The sequence below is a fragment of the Pseudovirgaria hyperparasitica genome (genome assembly GCF_010093815.1).
Source record: "Pseudovirgaria hyperparasitica strain CBS 121739 unplaced genomic scaffold EJ05scaffold_3, whole genome shotgun sequence".
NCBI classification, from domain to species: Eukaryota; Fungi; Ascomycota; class Dothideomycetes; order Acrospermales; family Acrospermaceae; genus Pseudovirgaria; species Pseudovirgaria hyperparasitica.
Genome location: NW_022985551.1, coordinates 1288638 through 1308179, shown reverse-complemented (window position 1 = coordinate 1308179; position 19542 = coordinate 1288638). Strand labels below are relative to the sequence as shown.

Sequence of the window (19542 nt, the reverse complement as noted above, 5' to 3'; positions counted from 1 at the left end):
ACAACGCGGATCACAACCAAGAATCCTGCGCGGACCCACCGTACAATCACATAGCATGCGTGACAAGGCTAGTTAGTCGTCGGAGCGGCACAAAAAAGAGCATAATTAGTACAAAAGCCTCGGTAGATATATGGATAGCCTGGGGTCCTTGTCTGTTAGCGGCTCGTGTACTAGGTCTACCTGCGACAAGGTGTGCTGATCCATCTTTGACCTGATGGTGTGAAACAAACTACAGACAGCAAGCTTGGAGGTTAAGTTGTATACCACGTACGTGCTAATGCTTGGGGTTAGTTATATCATTAAGGTTATGTGAAGATGCAGAGCTGACGTTGTTGGGGATTTTTTGTAATGAGGTCATATTTCAAATGGGTATCTCGCTATTCGTGCCCATCATTCCGCCAGTGCACGAGCATCGTCTGCCCCCTAATAAGTCGGATCCATCCCCGGACGATTAATTTCACCATTGCGCCGACGACGGTAGGTTTCAGACACCTCAGACTAATTATAAGCATAACTCAACACGCTACATATAACCATCGACGAGGCCGCGACGGAAGTATAACCCCCAAAACACCAAACCGCAGAGCATCATATCATACACCAGACAGAGACTCCAAATTCGCAGTGTACTACATACAGCCTCAAACTCCATATCCAGCAAACAAAGTCCATTAACTATGCAGGATGATTCCCTAGACCCAAGCATCCATCCGTGCCGGACCCTTACATATATATATATACTACATTCTCATCAAACCCCAAGCTTTTCAAATCCCGCACCTAAGTAATCGACACCGAGACTCTTCCTCCCACCTCCTGAAACGTAGCCTCCCGGGGTGTATCCATCCCAGCCCATCCCATCCCCGGCTCGGCTCGCTCCTCTCGCCCTCACCGCAACTACGGATGGATCTCCGCGACGCGACAGTCTCGCACATCCGGACTGATCTGCGCAAGTGCACAGACAAAGATCTTCGCATTCGCAAGGCAGCTTGTATTACAGTTAGATCTCGTTATAGCGATACGAATACGGTCACTTTGATTATATCGTTATAGCGGAGATCATTGTGTAATCGATTATCACAGACGCTAAGTCTCTAGGCGTTGATTGGCTGAGTCCTATTCTACCTATCTATACGACTCGATAAAACGATGAATAAGGGTTAGAGGGGGGCGCTTGTTTAAATACTAGATATTGTGGTAGCGAGATACCACTGTAGACTGGTATATATGTTTGTTTCGAGACCACGATTGTAGAATGTAAGGTATACGTCGGATGATGTTTTAACGAAGTAGTCTGCCGCAGTGACTTAGCTTAGAGGAGAGGGCAGGCAAGGGTAGTATGAGGCTTGGGCTGGGAGAGAAATGTGGAGTGCGGACAGAGGGAGGTGTGGAGATAATGTCGTGTGAAATGGGTACGCGGGGGGTCATTCATTTGATGTGGAAAGTATCTATGCGACAAACGATACGATTCTCCAGAATGCGTAGCCATGCAGCACTGTATCATGCCCTACTTGCTACCAACAAAGGCCATGGCCATGTGCATGGTTCCAAACACAATACAAGCCGTCCATGCCCCATTCATATTCGCCCGTCTAGCTCAATTTTGCTCAATTCTTCGGCTCCACACTAGCATGCTCCACACTCCCCGAACGCGCACCCATCGGCGCCGCAATCTTGAGCTCACCGCGCTCAATCTCCTGCTGCAGCTTGTCCAGGCGACTCTCCTTGGACACACCCCGCCACGCCGGCCGGCCCGAGTCAAACACCTCGTCCATCTCCTCGAGCGTCTTGCCCTTGGTCTCTGGCGCGGTGAGGAAGATGTGAATCAGGGCGGCGCCGTTGAAGGTGGCGAAGATCATGTACATTTTCCAGTTGATGTTGAAGAGAAGCGGGGGTACGGCGAAGGCGAGGGCGCAGTTCCATGTCCAGTTTGATGCGGTTGCGAGGGAGACTGCCTGTATTTTTCTTTATTAGAAAAAGTGTATACGGATGTGAATTGGACGTGAGATAGACTGACCTTTGCACGGATCTTCGCGGGGAAGATCTCAGCTGGATATGTCCAGCTCGATGGACCCCAGGTTGTGGCGAAGGTGGCGACGAATAGGAAGGAGCATGCTACGATGGCCTTTGAGACGGCAGGCTTGCCAATGACGACCCATGAGATGTCTTTCGCGGTTGTGTCGGGGTTGGGCTCGCCGTAGACTGCTTGGAGGGCACCTTCGATGAAGAGCCAGGACATCATGAAGAAAGAACCAACAAGCATAGAGGGACGGCGGCCGATTTTGTCGAGGTAGAGGATAGCGGGAAGTGTAAGAACAACATTCTACTTATTGTTAGTGGGATGTTTGAGGGTTACATGGGACGGGGCATTTTACAATGATGTACTGGATACTGGAGGCGAGAAGAGCGTCGCCGATTCCAGCGCCTTCCATGATATAGACGATGTAGTACATCTAAAGTCATTAGTTGTAGGTCTCATGGTTTGTGACAAGAGTGAACTCACCATGATGTTCATACCGCAGAGCTGAGACCACATCTGAATGGACATACCAAGAATGACACGCTTCAGCATTCGTGGCTCAGCGAGGGCACTGTAACTTGAGATGGCTTCCTCACGCTCGAAACGGAGAGCTTCCTCAATCTCCTGGTACTCGGCAAGAACTTTGGGGTTGTTTATATCCCCATTACCGTGGAGATCAGCAAGAGTCTGGATAGCTTCCTCCCAGCGGTCCTTGCTGGCAAGCCAACGTGGAGAGTAAGGCAAGAAGAACATGCCGACGAACAGGATGGCGCCGGGAATCATCTGGATACCCCAAGGAATCCGGAACGCAGCAGTACCTTGATTGGGGTTTTTGGCACCTCCATCGACGAAGGAAGATCCGTACTGAACGAAGTATTGGATTAAGATGCCCCTGAGAGCGCGTGAGACCTTGAAAATTACGGGTCAGGGACATCACTACTTACCAAGTGATAGCCCACTGTTGTAGAGAGACGACACGTCCGCGAATCTCCTTTGCCGCTATCTCTGTATGATGTCAGCAGACATTGCAGTCTTCGGACAAGAACGGCGTACCAGACTGATAGACAGGAACGATAGAAGAGGCGATACCGATGGCAAAGCCACCAACCACACGGCCCACGCAAAGCAAAGGAATACCATTGGAAGCGGTTTGTAGAATTGCACCAACGATCCAGATTAAAGCTGCGATCTGAATAGCAGCCCTTCTGGACAGTTTGTCGGCGATGAAAGACGAGGCGAGGGATCCAGCAAGAGATCCAGCAGGCATAGAGGCCGTGATGCCACCTTGACGATACGAAGTGGGATTGCCAAAGTAGTTCTTGTATGCCTCCGTGCCGAGGACACCACTCCTATGAATTGTTAGTACATTATCATGCAATTTGAACGTATCGAAATATTCACATACATGGAGCTGATATCGAAGCCGAAGAGGCCACCACCAATGGCGGCAAAGCCGCAAATAGCGTAGGTGTTCGTGATATATCTGACCATGATGGAGGACTCAATCACAAGGCTGTGGTTGCCAGTGGTTCAAGAAGAAAAAAATGCGAGCGCGAGGCGGGGTGTCCGACTCTTATGGCAAAGCATAACGATCTGCCCTACAGGCCTTCTGCCGTCCCCAGGATATTTGCAGTTCAGAACACAAACAACCATTGGCCATTCAGGGAGACATCGGGATACAGTCACAGGGCACACTAGAGACCCCTTGCTAGTGTCCAACCCCAGATCTGCGGGCAGACTACCCAACTGCCCCAGGCTAGAGATCACAAAGTGGCACTGGCTTCACTTGCTGTAACAACACTTGGCCGTGTGAACCAACAAACATCCCAATTCCAACACGTAGAACCCTGTCGGCTGTCGTGCAAATCTCTCCCGCACATGGCAGGCACAAGACTCCCAGTGATACATACGCATGTTTGGTCACTGGTAACTGGTCGACGCCTCTTGCATAAGCTGCAGCCACGTCTGTGTCTGTGGAATGGCGTTGTTTGTGTAGCTGGAGAAACCGAGTGGTTGACTTAAAGTAAGCAAGGCTGCCGATGGAGGCGACGGTCCAAAGTCCACACTTGGCAACGCTTACCTGTCTGTGACTGCTCGGCATCATGGAGAAGACTCTAGGCGTGAGCAGAGTCTTGCGTGGTGTTGTGCTGTGCAGCCTCGCGTACCCGGAGGTGACTTCGTCTTCGTATTCAACCAAGAGAGCATCTCATCTCACGTCCCTCTGTCGCGGCACGAGGATCATCGAGGATCAGCGAGGACCGTCGCTTCACTGTCGTTCCTCTACCTCGCCACGTCGCGAGTCAAAACACACTTGTTGACTGAAAGCTCCCTTCCAGAATACGCAGTTGTGCAGGTGATTGATTCATTGCCAGGATCCTGGTCCTGTCTCCATTGTTCAAGGACGGAGGCTGTGCCATGTGTGCACTATGGGTACCACATGGCATTGTGTGTGCAACGGTCGGCTGCAACAGGATTCAAAACTGGTAGGATGCGGCGTATTCAGCCCGTCGAATTGGCCAGTCAGCTCGTCAAGCCAAACGCCACAGCTGATGAAATGGGTAAGTTATACCCGATCCTCTTTCGACATGTGCGGGGCTGTAAAGTATTACAATTGGACGTGCGGACCAAGATAATGCGAGGGCGTATAGCCTTGGGCGCCGTCGGGGTGTCTTTGCAAGAGAATTGTGAGTTGCAATAGAAGAAAAGTGTGGTAGACGTGAAGTGTGAATTACATGGAATCACAAGGGACAAGTGCGCTAGGCTGGAAATGGATCTGATGGATGAAGCTGCCTGAGGCGCTAGTGACATGGCCTGGAGTCTCTCACGTAGTCACAGATAGGAAAACGGGACAGTAATATTAGGCAAGACTGATATTGACTGCTATGTCTCCACTCAAGTCTTCATTAGCCGCAGTGTCCGATCGGATTCCATTGATCTACCCGGGGCATAGCGCCCCTTGAAATACTTGAAAGACTCGGGACTGATGAACAATCAACAGGCGATTCTTTGTCGCTTTCGCCGACATGCCTGTATCTTAAGGGCGTCGTTCCCGTCTTCGTTTTGTACTCTGACTGTCGGATGTCCTTGGTGTTTGCTCTGCCCTGTGCTAATCCAGCCTAATCATCCAGTCGGTAGAGTATGTTCTTTCGAGCGTATACTCTGCTCACCGGTTACCGATCTAGCGCCGCTCTCTTCAATCACATCATCTTCCGTAACCTCTGCAAAGAGCGACTCATTGCCATAGTATTGTGACAGACCTCCCCCGGCACTGCTAATGATTTTCCACGCTCGTCGAAACTCGTCTCTGATCGCAATGATTCCATGATGTGTAACCGTACGCGCGACGTTGTGATCAATCTCAAAAGGATCTTCAATGGCAAACAGGTACCTGTTGCGCACTTCCTGATGTCCTACCGTGGTTGTCTTGGCGCCTGTCCAGCCTTTTACTGCCTTCTTCATAGTACCACCAGCAGTTCGCAGCGACAAGACATCTTGCGTCCACTGAAAGCCTCGACCGGTACCAAAACTGACTGCTGGATGTGCGTAATATTGGAAGAAGTTCCTCAGGAGCGCCCCGATTGGTTCATTATTCGTCGTAAGCCTACGTTCTTCCGCGAGATGCTTGATCTCATCTTCGTTGCTCCAAAATCGGACATCGTAGTTGTTGATATAGTGCTCGTCGGGAGGACTAGACCGCCAACTTCCCTCTTGTGGTGGGCGCCACGACAGTTGCAAATTAGGGATCACAGGAGGACTCGCTATATTGGCTAGAAAATGAAGTACCATCAAAACGTACCCATACGATGAGAGCGTACCGCTGTACGAGCTGTTAATCTTCCGACGTTTCGCCCAAGCCTTGACAAACAAGACCATTGGCTGGACGCGAACATCACAGAGACAGTAGCAGCGCAAAAGGCGCGTGTTATGCAAAGCCAGGTCATTCGAAAAATTGATGTCACACTGAACACCAACGCCATTCTTCGGGAAGTCAAGCGGGCCACGTTTTTTCTCTCTCAGCCAAGCTCTGTCTGAACCTCTGTTCTGTGGTCTCTTGGCTGCACTTGACACTGTGACTGGAGAAGATGTCGACTCAGGACGCTGATGGCCTTGCTTCCTGACAGGAGTTGCTGGCGAATTGGCATTCTCTTTGGCTGCGTTACCCTCTCGCGAGCTTTTGGCCGGTTCAGATTTTTTCGGGTCTACTGGTTGCTGTGGTGCTGGAGCATCTACGACATACTTCTCGTCTTCTGGTAGGGCTTCCCACCTCCGGCGCTCTTCGACTAGAGCATACAACAGCTCCTCCGTGGGCGTCTCGCATATCTTGATTATCGGAACGCGCGTCCGTGTCAGTAGACGTGCACCGAGGCCGCAGTTCAAGAGGGCCTTCTCTAGAGCTCGCAGCAAAGGTGGCTCAACTGTGACGGCGTGAGTGTCAGTGCCAGACGTGGATAAAGCGATTGACAAGTCCATATCGGAACCCTTTGTTGCGAAACCAGAACTGAAGCTTCCAAATGCCTTCAGCTGCAAGTTCAGTAGACCGGTCCCATCATATTCAGATAGTGCAGTCCTACAAATCGTCTCGAGACGAGACCTGAATGCATCTTTCGTGGCCATTTCTTCGGCCGTCATCTGAGACTCTGGTATGTGTATGGACACTAGCTGTTCCAGAAAAAGGCATTGAGCGGCCCAGACCTCATATGGTGGAGGTGTCGGAACTTGCGCCGGAGGCTGATACAAGGTCCTTTGACCATTGTTTTGACCAGGCTGATTCTGCGGTTGGTGAGTAAAGTGACCAGCAAAGCTGTTCTGTGCTGGGATTCGCTGCCCACTCGACCCAAAGTTACGTCCAGTGTCTTGCGGCAGAGCTCGACTGTTTGGCGATGTCATAGAGGGCTGGTAATACGTGTGCTCAGACATGGCCGCCTGCTGTCCTTGCCCGTACGAAAGCTGCCGTGCATTACGGTTTGGGCCACCACTGTTCCGACCATCATTCTGTGGATGACGGTGGCTGTTATCTCGCCGGGGAGATTGTTGCGGCCGTGCAGTAGAGGAATCAGCAATTGTGATGTTACCAAGGATCATGTTCCTAAGGTCATGCTCCAGCGAGCTGTCCTGGCCTTTTCCGTTTTTCTGCTTGCCCATGGTGGCGAGGCTGGGTTCAGCGAGACACTTTAGATAGCTAGAGCTGTGTTGGAAAGGTCCTGTGAATGCTGAGATTATTGTTTTGGATGTGAGGCTGAGAGTGAGTGAGTGAGTGGGTGAGTGAGTGAATGATTGAGTGACGCAAGGGACAGGAATCTTCATGGAGGTTTCATCCGGGGTTCCTTGACATTTGTGCTAGAGCTGCGGTGCTCCATATATTGACGCAGATATCTTGCACAGACAACCAGCCACTGTTGAGATCACAGGGCTATCAGATCGCGAGTAGTGCCCCCCCGATGGTGAGAGTGTATAAGTGCAGCAACAGCAGCAATCACTAATGAATGAATGTTGTGTGTTTAATATACAAAGTCCATCCAAGCTTCGCGTAGAAAGCAGGTTAGTGTGAATGCACCACCTAATTACCTATTGACAGGATCTTAGCGCCTGATTACATAAGCTCAACTATCATCCATGGATCTACCGTCGTCCGTTGTGAGAGAGTGAATGGCGAACTGTAACAGGTAACATCCGTAACCCTTGAGGCTGAAAGACAGTCGAGCTATGCGGTAATACTACTTGTCCTGTCTCTTCATCACACACCCCTCCTTCAAGTCTAGACGTACTGCATCCCTATCTGGCTGCCTCAACGCTCGATAGTCACAAACGCGAACGACCGATTCGCACAAGCAGCTACCAATACAGCTGACCGCGATGTCATACAACCAGTATTCTGCTTCGGCATCAGGCATGAACATGCCCAACAACGCGATTGCGAACGGCCACTCTACGGCAGCGCCGTTAAGTGATGCTCAGCGACCGAACACAGCTTCACCTGCTGCTCTACCGGGCTCAACTCCTCAAAATCCACCTCTCATGCGCAAGAGGAAGAAACAACAGACTAACCCGCTTGTCCCAAATAGAAGACCAGGCCAGAAACCAAACAGACCACCACGCCCTCCACCACAGGCTAATGGAGGAGCAAAGCCTGGAGCCTTACAGGCACGGCCATTGCCTGCTGCTCAGCATTCGACCACCGGTCCACCGCAAAGGCCGCTACCTCAACCAACGCAATCTATACCCATATACACGACACCTAAACATATGGTCGAGGGCTTGCGACACCACGTTCTGCGACTTCATCCACCGCCAGCTCGGTCCAAAGTAGATCTCTTCGACGAGTCGCAATTCACGCCTCCGCTTCGCCTTCATCGTCGTGACCCTCGCGCGCCGGCCGTTGGTGCTGGTCCGATCGAAGAGGTCGATGATGGCGAAAGCAACCAGACAGATGACAAGGAGCGGGAACGTCTCGAGATCATGAAGGAAGAAAGGAAGCGCATTCGAGAGGAAAATCAAGCTCAAATCGCGCCCGCAGTGAAGAAGAATAAACCGGCTGCATTTCAAAAGAAGACAGAGCAAGTTTATAGAAGAGATGACACACCAGAAGCACGGAAGAAATCAGCTCTACGATACGAAGAGTCGCTGCCGTGGCATCTAGAGGATTTCGACAATAAAAATACATGGGTGGGCACCTATGAAGCTGCACTGTCGGATCATTATGTCATGCTCGTGAAGGATCAGAATGGCTGCCGCTTAGTTCCTGTGGAGAAGTGGTATAGATTCACATCGAAGCAGAGAGGCAAGACTTGGACTGCAGACCAGGCAGATGCTGCTTTCCAGGCAAAGGCCAAGGCACCGCGCTGGTTCGCCGCTGCGGAGGAAAAGGATGCCGAAAAAAAGATGAAGATGCGCGAGCAAAAACTTACACGGAAATTACACTTGGGTGCGTCAGATAATAAACGACCAAGAGGTGGTGATGACGAGAGGGGAGAGGTCGAGGACATTGGCGAAATGGACTACAATGCCGAAGAAGACTTCGCCGATGATGAAGAAGGTGTCAATGGTCTTTTCGAAGGTGAAGACGAAGACACGAAAGAAACTTCGGAAAGAATCAAGAAGGAGCAAGCTGCCGCCAACGCGTTCGAGTTGCGGGATGAGAAAGATGTTTGGAAGCAGGAGGAGATACAACAGAAGGCAGCGGAGGAGCAGAGGAAACTTGAGAAGCAGATCCGAAAGGCGCTCTTGAAGCGAGAGAAGAATTACGATTATGAGCAAGACAGTGACGGCAACAAGTACTTCTCAGACTCAGTAAGGCACATTCCCTCCAATTCCCAAACCACACTAATATCAAAACAGAGTGAATCTCTTGATTCCGATGAAGAACGCAAACGCGAAGAGGAGCAAAAGAAAGAAGAGGAAAAGAAGGCGAAAGCCAAGGAGAAGGAACCCAAAGAGGCCGAGAAACCTAAACAGACCAGTTCAGGCACATCTACTAAGGGTACTAATACACCCTCCGGCCGTCCGAAAACATCAGATGTCCTCAAGAAAGCTACCAACAACCTCAAACGCCCAGGATCTCCTAACCTCTCAGAAATGAGTGGGAATGAATCCTCACGAAAGAAGTCCAAGAAGAAGCACGCCCTTTCCCAGCCCACGCATACAAATGCGCGACCGATGTCTCCCGACAATGCTCCATCCTCATCCGCACCAACCAAGCTTAAATCGAAACTTCGCGGCGGCGCTGGCTCCGGGAGCGATAGCGATATGACAGAAGGTGGAAGAAAGCAAAAACTAAAACTTCGACTATCACCACCCGGCACTCCAGGGGGAAGCAGAGCTGGAAGTCCGGCTGTGGTCGGAGGCTCCACCGCAGGGAGCGCAGTCCTGAGTGCCGGCGGCACCAATAGGATGCAAGGTCAGTGCATGCATTACATTCATTACTGCTCTCTATATTTTCCCTCTCTCTCTCATATGATGAAAACTCTGTCATCCTTAGCCTGAGGTAAGGTTGAGGTTTGCGAGTAAGGAATACACAGGCAGCCTCGGCAGCACCTGTATGCCCGTCGCGAATATTCCCGAGCATGTAGCCTTCACGGGCGGCGAGCAAGGGAGTGTGAGAGGCGCGGTATATAGGGTGTGTTCTGGACTCGTGGGCCGCCTCCTGCCAATGCAGACTGTAATCTTCTCTCTGACCTAATTGTCCACTTGTTATCGTTTCCAGTCTGATTGGAGCTCCAACATCTGCTTACTGACTTCGTGTAGGTACTTCTCCTGCTTCAGGAACTGCGACTCCCACTGGCGTCAGCAGTGCAGCTACAGGTCGGCCGCCCCCTGAAGAAGTGGTTGCTGCGATTCCACCAGAAGGCTTGACCATGTCGCAGCTGATGCGCATCTTCAAGCCCCGACTTCGGACACCAGAGGACAAGGCGGAATTCTCGAGGTCGTTGAGACCGTTTGTCAGATTGGACAAAGACACGAAAATGCTTTACCGCAAGGATATCTAAGAGAGCAGATATAGAGACGCTTGACGGCGCGATGATCAGCCTCAGTCCCACACGGACACATGTATACAGGCTGTATCCTATGGTCACCTTTCACACTACGTTTGGCAAGCTCATTGGGTGAAGAAAGCTCAGCAGCATAAGCATGGTCGGACGTTTGGCTGTATACAAATATTTGTACTTTTGGTGCATGGGATGTACTTTACACAAGGCTCCAAATCAAAGCCCATGAATTTACAAAGCGTATCCACAGGTCTTACGTATGTATATGCATGCATCGGCGCCGAGAGTATAGGAGTCTCGTGGAGCAGCGTAACGAGCCGCACCTAATCGAATGCCAGATCTGACACTGACACTGACCTGGGATGTTGTAGTATAGCACCCCAACAAGGAAGAACAGACTATGAATAGCAATTTGTTCTGTTTACGATACGCGAAGGGGCAGCTGGCCAATCAGCAGGGCGAGAGGCATGCGGACCATCACACTGCAGTGCATACGGCATTAGTTCTCGATTAGCGTCCGCATCCGAAAGACGACGGGCGCGTAATGTGAGTCGAGTGTTCGTCCTGCAACCGCTCGCGCAAAACACTTGACATGCAAACAACCGCCCTATATCCATTCACTCGCTTCATTGGCTCCGCTCCTCGTCAACCTTGCCTGGACGTAGACGGTCTACTTACCACCATGCGAGCCGCTATTGCCCATCCTCCGATGGCTTGCTGTCAGCTCTCCACCACCCACGTCCGGATGGCGGCAGCAATCTCTTATATGGCTGCTCGTGGGACTTGATCGTCCCTTTTTCCCCTCAGGCCGGTCCTGTACTATTTACCTTGTTGTGTTCTCTGACTCGATAAGACGAGCTTCTTCTCCCAGTACTCCTGTCGTCCTAGTCTGCCAAAGAAGAGAGAATATCTACCATGGCTCCTCCTGCTCTGCAACTGTTCCCTCCGCCTCCTCCGCCTAATCAGAAAAAGCCCGTCCAGCAATGGCCACAGAGGACTACAAGTCGGAAGAATCCCACCGTTACAGTGTCCGATTCAAGTCCTACTGTGGAGAGACGAGAGAATGGAAAGTCGCCGGTCGACCTCCACGAACTTGTGATCCGTGTGGACTCTCCGGCTAATGCTGCTGTCCTCCCTCCTCCTCCCCCTCCGCCGGCGCCGGGTGGTCTACCAAGACTCAAGGAGTCAAAAAAACCACACATTGCAGAGCCGCGAACGACATCACACCAGCACACGTCGAACACTACATCTACACCGCCTCTGCCTCCGAGGGCTCATTCAGTCTCACCAGCCGCTGCACCAGAACGACCTCAAGTCGTTGTATCCCCAACATCTTCTGATTCTCAAGTGCCACCCGGGACGGCAGTATCTCCCCCAGGCAACGTCGTTGTTTCACCTGCTGGGACTAATGTAGTCTCTGCAACTTCAAGGCTCACCTCGTCAGTTAGTCCAGATGAGAAAGCCACTTCTCCAGCTCTGTCCGGAACGACCGCTCGATCCCCTACAAGCCCACCTCCAATGCGCTCCATGTTTCCCCAGTATAATCCGGGTTTGCCCTTAGACCAACAGCCATACAAGCCAACTCAGTCCTCACCAACGCACATTCCTATGAGTAAGATCAGCCGGCCACTCTACTCTCCAACGAAATATACTCCCTACGCGAATCTGGAGCACGGAGACGAGGTCAATATGCCGGCGCCAACTCCTTACTATACGCCAGCCTCAATGCTTGACTCACTATGGGATGCTACAAACGGACAAGGCGTCCCTGTCGTTCAGACGTTTACTCTCCAGATGCACAGACATCCAGCATCGAAGAGCAATACCGAGCCACAGATCTCGTTCGGACCAACGCCTTCGCAACCATTCTACACTCTCAGCCACACTGACATACCCCCTGGACCCGGCGAACAGGAGAACGATGATGATGACGATGAGCACGAACTTATCATCCGTCGACACCATCCTACCAAACCTACAAACGTACCAGTCACTCACCTTACCCTCTCCCCCACTCCCACAATGTCAAAAACTAGAGCAGGCCGGGATCCCGACCCAGCATCCATAATCACAACCATATACCCCAAGCTCGCCGCCTTGAACGCCCTCGATATCGCTTCCAACTCCCCTGCCGCCGCACACATCGCTGCATTCGACCCAGACGCCACGTCCGACGCAGCCCAGCGGCTAGCAGAAGACGTCCTCCGCGGCACCGCAGAGCGCGAATGCTGCGCTCTCGTCTGGACACGCGGTACCTCCACACTCCCTCCCCAGCACAACCCGTCCACGAAATCACCCGGTACATACGCGCTGCACCATCCCACCCTCGGCGTCTTCGCCATCAGCCACGAAGGAGACACGTCTCCAGGCCTGTCGCCCGTCCTCGGCTCCCTGCCCTTCAGCTCCCGCGCGCCCTCACCCGCACTCACGCGCGGAAACAATAAACCCACTACAATCACAATCTCACACCCGTCCCTCACCCCCGGCACACCGCTCGCGAAGCTCGACTTTGGCGCCGACACGCTCGTGCTCAACATCTCCGCCTTTCTCTCGTTTTCGAATCCATATCTCATCGATGTGCTCGTCTCCGCTATTCTCGCCGTCGCGCTGGCGGAGGAGAAGAGGCTGCGTAAGGCGATCGCGTTCGCTGCCCCGCCGCAGGGGGTCGGGATGCCGTACTCCTTCTCTACTGCGCCGGGCTTGAGCGTCGCAGACGAATCGAAGGTTAAGCGGAAGCGGCTGTTCAAGTTTATGAAATCCAAGGCTGGTGTCAAGGCTGTGCTTCCGCCGAGCCATATGTACAAGAGTGCGCCGGGCAGCAAGGGAGATCTGGCACCGGCGGGAGTCGTGGATAAGGAGATGCTCGGCGGGGTGGAGATGGGCAGTGTGACTGCGCCTCCACATTTTGATGGACCAGGACGTGAGGTTGTTGGGAAGGTGGGGGATGAGGAGAGGATGCCGTTTGTCACGCGGACTATTGTGACTGTGTTGGGGGTGGGGTTCAAGACTGTGGTGTGGGTGTTGAGCGTGACGTTCAAGATTGTGGCTGGTGTGGTGACGAAGGTTAGCACTGTTGTGTTGGCGAGGACTGATGGGCATCACGCTACGTAGTCTGGACCTGGGGACTCGAGGTAGACGGGGATGGCTGCATGCATGCTTGCGAGGCGTTTCTTGTTGTGTATAGGTTGGCATGCTTTGGACTGGGCGCATTTTGTTCTTCTTGACGACGCTCACTCACTCACTCACTAATACCCGCATATATATCCTCTAGACGACCTACTTACTCTACGTGGGAAGACCAGGAAACAGGCAGTAATTGAAAGACACGTTCATGGATTTGGTAGAGACTACAGTGCCTTTCTCTCCGACATTAGATATGATATCCACCCACGCATACCCTAAATACTATATCTAACACTAGACCATCACACTCAACGACCTCACATCTCTATTCCGCCCATACCGTCAAAACAAACTATATCTTCACCCATAAACATACCACTCGCCCTGACGAAAACGGAAACCAATTTCGAACCTCCATCGTGGAATGCCGTGCTGACATACAGTGTCCCAAGACCGGGCAGGAACAGACTACTTCCCCATCTGTTCAGTCATATATAACATCCTAGGCCGAGTAGTTTGCCGCTTGACTCCAGCCGGTTGTATAACGCGTCACGTACACGTATACTGGACGAAACGGGCTTTATAATATCCACTTCGGGATAAATGACTACAAGAAACATCCCGTCGCTACATATTTCTCCTATGTACGGAGAGTTTTACGGGGATTAGTGGGTCTTGCTGCGTCTTGATGCTAGTGGTGTGGTTGTCGTGGTATCTAGGAAAAGTCTGTAGTATGAAGGAGAGGAAGAGTCTTGCTAGATTAGGAGCATGTTGCGAAGTGGAAGAGTCGTCGAAGAGGTATTAATAGTAGTATAAAGTTTTGATGGAATCGATGGATAGTGTTCTTAGTCGTGATCTTATCAGATCATCTTGACATATGCAATCATGCCTCAGGCTATCCATCACCCTATCGATAACCACGTCATACTCAAAAAATACTGTCCCACCACAAGACACACCTATACAGTTCGAGATGCCCACAGAACTAGAAGAGGTAAGTGACATTCAGCGACAATATCAACAACAAGGCCTCCACTCACGCATCATAGTTGGTAGAATTCCTACACCATGGCAACACGCAAATACGTCAAATCGGTATGCGACCTTCCACCCACCCACACACACACACACACAAACGCGCAAACGGAATACCATCTTTAACCCTGCACCAACACAGCGGCCGAAAACCTCGTCGGATACTCCCAAGCTCAGCCGTCAATCTTCAAGACTGGCGAGTTGACGCCGGTCAAAGACTTGAAGCTCCTCGTCAAGGACTACCCGCCCATCGCCAAGAATGCCCTGACCATACTCATAAACATCTCTGATGACAAGGAGGTGCTGGAGAACCTGGTCAAGGATGAGGCGTTCATGGAGACGCTGTTGCTTCGTATTACGGTACTGTCCACCCCAACCCACACACATACGGTGTCGTGATCCAGAATGAAAAGCTGATCATTCCCCCTCACATAGAACCAAAAAGAACCCAACGCAAACGAACTCGCCATGCTCCTCGCCAATCTCGCCAAATCCGACGCCATCCTCACCCTCCTCACGCTCAAACGCGCCGTCCCGTCCCCGCTCTCCACGTCCGCAAACGCCATGGACCAGCTCATGGACTGCTTCGTCAAGGGCGCGGCAGGCAGCTACAACAAAGACGCAGACTACGACTATCTCTCGTACCTCTTCGCCGACATCGCAAAGGTACCGCTTCTCCTTTTCCCCCTCCCCAAACCACTCCCGAACGTCTTCCAAATCTAACACGACGACAAAACAACCAGCACGCCTCCGGCCGCACCTACCTCACCACGCCCCAGCCCCACGACAAAAACACCATCCCCCTAACCAAGCTCCAAGTCTTCACCACCCACCCGTCCCACACCCGCCGTCTCGGCGTAGCCAGCACCCTCAAAAACGTCGCCTTCCACCTCCCCGCCCACCCAATCCTCCTCTCCCTCCCTTCCTCATCCCCATCCCACAACACAACCACCTCCTCCCTCCTCCCCTACATCCTCGAACCCCTCATGGGCAGCGAAGAATACCCCGACTCGGACACCGAGGGCATGCACGACGAGCTACAACTCCTCCCGCCCGACAAGCAGCGCGAGTCAGACTTGCAGATCATCAAATTGCATCTCGAGACGCTCATGTTGCTGACGACGACGCGGGCGGGCCGGGATGAGTTGCGTGGGCGGAAGGTGTATCCTGTTGTGCGGGAGCTGCATCTTGCGGTTGAGGATGAGGGGGTCAGGGAGGGCTGTGATCGGTTTGTGCAGGTTGTTATGCGGGATGAGGAGGGGGAGGAGGGGGAGGGGGAGGGGGAGGGTGAGGTTAGTAAGAGGGTGGAGGATGTGGAGAGTGGTGGCGTCGTGGAGAAAGGGGAGGGGGAGGAGGATGACGAGGATGATGAGGTTATTGAGGTGTTGTGAAGGGTGGCGACACTGCTACTGCTACAGGCGAGGAAGAAGCGAGATTGTAGATTAGAAAAGATAAAAAGTACCGAGTTTGTCTGAAGATGTGTTTGGGTATAACGTGGTTACCGAAAAGAAAAAAACACCCCGGTACCCAACTGCCACAGAAGATTCCTAACCCAAACAAATCCCCGAAAGGAAATAAAAAAAATAAAAAAACACCACGCTGTGCAAATCCAAAAAGATGTTCCCGCCAAAGTTCACAGATGCCGCGCTCATTATGCTCTCATCATGCTCATCATAACTGACTGATTCGAAATATACCCACCTCTCCCCCAACCCTTCTCTCCAAAACTTCATCAACTCTCATACCCCAAATCACTATCCACCTCACTCCACACCTCATCAGGAAACCGATCCGCAACAGCAACGGCATCCGGATCATGCCGAACATGCAACCTCCACGTATCAACCCTATTACTCCCAGTTCGGCCCCCACCTTTACTCAGACCCGCCATTATACTCGCCGCCACGTCCCTCGCCGGCGGGGCTTCTCTCCTCTCACGTTCCCTCCTAGGCGCTATGTTGAATCTCCAAGCCCTCTGCGCCGCCACGGCAGATGGTGCGGCGGGTCGGGGCCGCGAAGCAGCCGATGCGGAGACGGAATGGCGATGTGTGGGTCGTATGGCGTAGCTCTCGTTCAGATGGTGCCCGCCCGCGTTGCCTACGCCGTAGACCTGGACGTCGACGTCTCTGTTGCGTTCGTGGCTGCTCGGTGGGGTGGGATTGCCCATGTTGAGCGTGGCCTGGAAGAAGCGGGTGACGTGGTCGATTGGATTTGTTGGTGCCACGGGCTGGCGCAGTGAGTTTGAGCGGCGTGGAAGGGACGTATAGGTAGTGGTGTTTGAGCGGCGGAGGGGTTGGGCTTGCGATGTCGGGGGGGATGGCGGGCGGCGGTATGTGTCGATGGGGACATGGTAGACATGGGGAACTTGCATGTTCAGGAGGCGTTCGGCTGGTTCGAGGTCGGGGTGCTCGAACCACGGGCAGGTGCAAGTCTTCCATTTCGCGGCGCAGAGCATGCAGAATTGGGCGGTGCAGCGGCTGGACAGGGGTGAGACATCTGCGTGAGACGTATGTCGACATGTGTGACTTACCAGGTCATATGGTAGCAGCCCTCTTTGAGCTCGACCATAGTCTTGCAGTTGTAGCATCGCTGCCAGCCTTTCTCCTTTGCCATCTCGATGACACGTTTGGTCTCTTCATCTTTCGGGCAGTTGCGCTTCGTGTGGAATTTCCCATTACACTTGACGCACATTTTCTGCCTGCATCTGCCACACTTTCCGTACATGCGTCCAGTGGTGGAGTCTTTCTTGATATTAGAAGGTTTGATCCATTGTCCGCAATCTCTGTAAGGGCAGTAGACGCGGTTCTTGGTAGTGTACTCCTCATATTTTTGATTCCACAGCATCTTGAACTTGTCGTTGAATAGGCGGTCCACATATTTCAGGGGTATGTGCTCGTCAGTACAGCATCGTGGAGGCATGTGTTGTGGGTCCTTGACTGAGAGGGAGAATTGTCTTCGCAGGCACTCGTGGCATTGGCCATGGCCACAGGAAAGCTTCGCAGCTTTCAAAGGATACGAGCTGTCCTGCAAGCAAACTACGCATTCAACCCTAGGATTGTTAGTCACATTGCTCCATGTATAAGGGAGCTCGGCCACAAACCTCCTCTCCACTACAGGAGTAGGCGCAGGTATTGGTCTGAACAGGCCCAATATCCCCGTACTATGCCGCCTGGTCTTCATAGGACTCGCACTCACAGTGGGTGGCGGACTCCGGGCTTCCTCCGGAGCGGTTTCCCTTACCCTGGTGCTTGTGCTTCGTCTTGCCGGCCTCGTGGCCATGTACGGCCTCGGCGACTCGCGAATCGACGAAGCTCTATGCGGTCTTGCGTCAACCTCAGGCCTCGCAGCAAGCTCTTCTTCAACGACGACTTCTTCAGCAAGCTTTCTAGTCTTCGAGCGTCTCAAGTCCTTGTCGGCCGGGACATGACGCACGGTATACCTGCGTCGAGGTTCCTCAGCACTCCTGTCTCTGGAGCGCTCTCGGGAGCGGTAGACATGTTCACCGCTTCTAGATTCATCGTCTGCTCTCCTGCTGGAACGACGGCGGCGTCCGTCCATGTCATCTTCCCTCACCACCTTGATCCGCCTTACGCTTGGTTTCCTCCGTACTGACCGCTCGTATGCCATGCGTCGCTCGACTTCGTCAAGGTCTCTGGAATGTCGACGTCTGTGCTGATCCGAATCGCGGTCGTAGTATTGCACTCTAGCTCTTCTCAGCTCTGGCAGGTCGGGCTGCTCGTATCTCAAACTATCCCTATCTCTTTCTCTCTCGTAGCTGTGTGAGGATTCTCTGTGAGAGGAGCGATGTTTGCGTCGTCTAGGACGATGGTGATCAGCGTGTTCGTAGTCGTCGTCGGCATAAGGGGCCATTTATGCCGGCGGCGACAGGAATGACGCGTGACAGTCGGGAGACGGAAGAGGGAGACTGCGTCTGCTCCAGGACGGGGCGAGAGCTGAGGGTGTGGTGGAGATGTACAGTCAGTGTGGGAGGGAGAGAGTGACAACGAATAGAAGAGTGATGGTGGCCGGGGATTGGGAGCGGTGCAGCAGTCGGGCCGCTAGCAGTTGTAAGGCTATTTTGGCTGCCGTGCGCGGGCGACGGAGGCTCGGAGCTACCAGAAGTCGGGAACCTTGATAATTAATTACTTGGGTGATGGCTGAAAGCCTGTTTAGTAAGGTAATATCCAAGGTAACAACTAATGAGGCAAAAGGCGTGCAGCAGGCAGATGTCTGGTATATGGCTGATTGATGGTGTGACCCTGAGACACTGGACACTGGAGACTGGACACTGTGTGAATATAGCACTCGTGTCGTGGCACTGCATTGCATGGTGGCCTACGATACGGTGAGCATCAAAAGAACCAAGTAAGCTAAGTACAGTACTACTGCTGTTATTGTGGACCATTCACTCATCCATCCATCCATCCAACCATGCCCCCTTTCTTACCTACAGTAAAGGTACCCGCACCCACATTCCCCGCCCCAATCCCTGTTGACATCAGGGGCCGGCGCCACTGTTCTGGACAATCCATTTAGACTTTCGCTCCGTCAACCCTACTGCTTCCTATCATCCACTTTTCTGGTAATGACTTGCTTCAACTCCACGATCTCAGCACCATCGTCATCCCGCCAGAAGACGGCACGGCTGGTGATGTTGAGTATGACGACAGACAACGTTGGCGCCGCGACCTGTGAAGAAACGCGACCGAGGAAGCATAAGCAGAGAGACACACAGAAGCAGATCAAGAAGACCGAGAATGCTGGACCGTCCACACACGGCACGTTGGCGCCACATTCCATATACTATCCTTTCCCTTCACGGAGATCGCGACTCGCTGCTTTAGCCTCCTACTAAGCTGCGCTTTAGATACACATTCAAGC

The 19542-nt window shown here is 52.6% G+C and overlaps 7 protein-coding genes across 7 annotated transcripts; 3 read left to right on the top strand and 4 right to left on the bottom strand.

Moving 5' to 3' along the window:
* Positions 1–1607: 1607 nt before the first annotated feature.
* On the bottom strand, positions 1608–3511 carry EJ05DRAFT_497668 (high affinity glucose transporter; the record flags this gene model as incomplete). The annotated part of the gene is made up of 7 exons (XM_033746566.1): positions 1608–1955; positions 2018–2323; positions 2376–2453; positions 2504–2912; positions 2965–3025; positions 3074–3369; positions 3426–3511. The coding sequence occupies 7 exons, from the start codon at positions 3509–3511 to the stop codon at positions 1608–1610; spliced, it is 1584 nt and encodes a 527-aa protein (XP_033603560.1).
* Positions 3512–3957: 446 nt separating this feature from the next.
* On the top strand, positions 3958–4373 carry EJ05DRAFT_473667 (uncharacterized protein). Its single transcript, XM_033743445.1, has one exon. It carries the CDS (start codon positions 4123–4125, stop codon positions 4336–4338), a length of 216 nt encoding a protein of 71 aa, XP_033603559.1. The 5' UTR covers positions 3958–4122; the 3' UTR covers positions 4339–4373.
* Positions 4374–4444: 71 nt separating this feature from the next.
* EJ05DRAFT_253186 (uncharacterized protein) lies at positions 4445–4889 on the bottom strand. The gene has a single exon (XM_033740184.1). It carries the CDS (start codon positions 4826–4828, stop codon positions 4541–4543), a length of 288 nt encoding a protein of 95 aa, XP_033603558.1. The 5' UTR covers positions 4829–4889; the 3' UTR covers positions 4445–4540.
* EJ05DRAFT_473666 (PAP/OAS1 substrate-binding domain-containing protein) lies at positions 4684–7547 on the bottom strand. The gene has a single exon (XM_033743444.1). It carries the CDS (start codon positions 7160–7162, stop codon positions 5141–5143), a length of 2022 nt encoding a protein of 673 aa, XP_033603557.1. The 5' UTR covers positions 7163–7547; the 3' UTR covers positions 4684–5140.
* Positions 7548–7673: 126 nt separating this feature from the next.
* Positions 7674–10913, top strand: EJ05DRAFT_473665 (uncharacterized protein). Its single transcript, XM_033743443.1, has 3 exons — positions 7674–9307; positions 9356–9914; positions 10262–10913. Exons 1-3 carry the CDS (start codon positions 7874–7876, stop codon positions 10501–10503), a joined length of 2235 nt encoding a protein of 744 aa, XP_033603556.1. The 5' UTR covers positions 7674–7873; the 3' UTR covers positions 10504–10913.
* Positions 10914–11055: 142 nt separating this feature from the next.
* Positions 11056–16052, top strand: EJ05DRAFT_508310 (DUF383-domain-containing protein; the record flags this gene model as incomplete). Its single annotated transcript, XM_033747999.1, has 6 exons — positions 11056–13566; positions 14594–14620; positions 14676–14721; positions 14804–15021; positions 15097–15327; positions 15405–16052. Exons 1-6 carry the CDS (start codon positions 11419–11421, stop codon positions 16050–16052), a joined length of 3318 nt encoding a protein of 1105 aa, XP_033603555.1. The 5' UTR covers positions 11056–11418.
* On the bottom strand, positions 15941–18915 carry EJ05DRAFT_508309 (uncharacterized protein). The gene is made up of 3 exons (XM_033747998.1): positions 17762–18915; positions 17192–17710; positions 15941–17138 (listed from the first exon to the last, which is right to left on the bottom strand). Exons 1-3 carry the CDS (start codon positions 18529–18531, stop codon positions 16394–16396), a joined length of 2034 nt encoding a protein of 677 aa, XP_033603554.1. The 5' UTR covers positions 18532–18915; the 3' UTR covers positions 15941–16393.
* Positions 18916–19542: the final 627 nt, after the last annotated feature.

What these genes read in the sequence shown, in the direction of transcription:
- EJ05DRAFT_473667 (XM_033743445.1), top strand. Translation starts at nt 4,123, where the DNA reads ATGGAGAAGACTCTAGGCGTGAGCAGAGTCTTGCGTGGTGTTGTGCTG.
- EJ05DRAFT_253186 (XM_033740184.1), bottom strand. Translation starts at nt 4,828, where the DNA reads ATGTCACTAGCGCCTCAGGCAGCTTCATCCATCAGATCCATTTCCAGC.
- EJ05DRAFT_473666 (XM_033743444.1), bottom strand. Translation starts at nt 7,162, where the DNA reads ATGGGCAAGCAGAAAAACGGAAAAGGCCAGGACAGCTCGCTGGAGCAT.
- EJ05DRAFT_473665 (XM_033743443.1), top strand. Translation starts at nt 7,874, where the DNA reads ATGTCATACAACCAGTATTCTGCTTCGGCATCAGGCATGAACATGCCC. An exon ending in ACAAGTACTTCTCAGACTCA is followed by an intron (nt 9,308 to 9,355) that starts GTAAGGCACATT and finishes ATATCAAAACAG; the next exon opens with AGTGAATCTCTTGATTCCGA. An exon ending in CGGCACCAATAGGATGCAAG is followed by an intron (nt 9,915 to 10,261) that starts GTCAGTGCATGC and finishes GACTTCGTGTAG; the next exon opens with GTACTTCTCCTGCTTCAGGA.
- EJ05DRAFT_508309 (XM_033747998.1), bottom strand. Translation starts at nt 18,531, where the DNA reads ATGGCCCCTTATGCCGACGACGACTACGAACACGCTGATCACCATCGT. An exon ending in ACTCCTGTAGTGGAGAGGAG is followed by an intron (nt 17,711 to 17,761) that starts GTTTGTGGCCGA and finishes TAACAATCCTAG; the next exon opens with GGTTGAATGCGTAGTTTGCT. An exon ending in GGCTGCTACCATATGACCTG is followed by an intron (nt 17,139 to 17,191) that starts GTAAGTCACACA and finishes ACCCCTGTCCAG; the next exon opens with CCGCTGCACCGCCCAATTCT.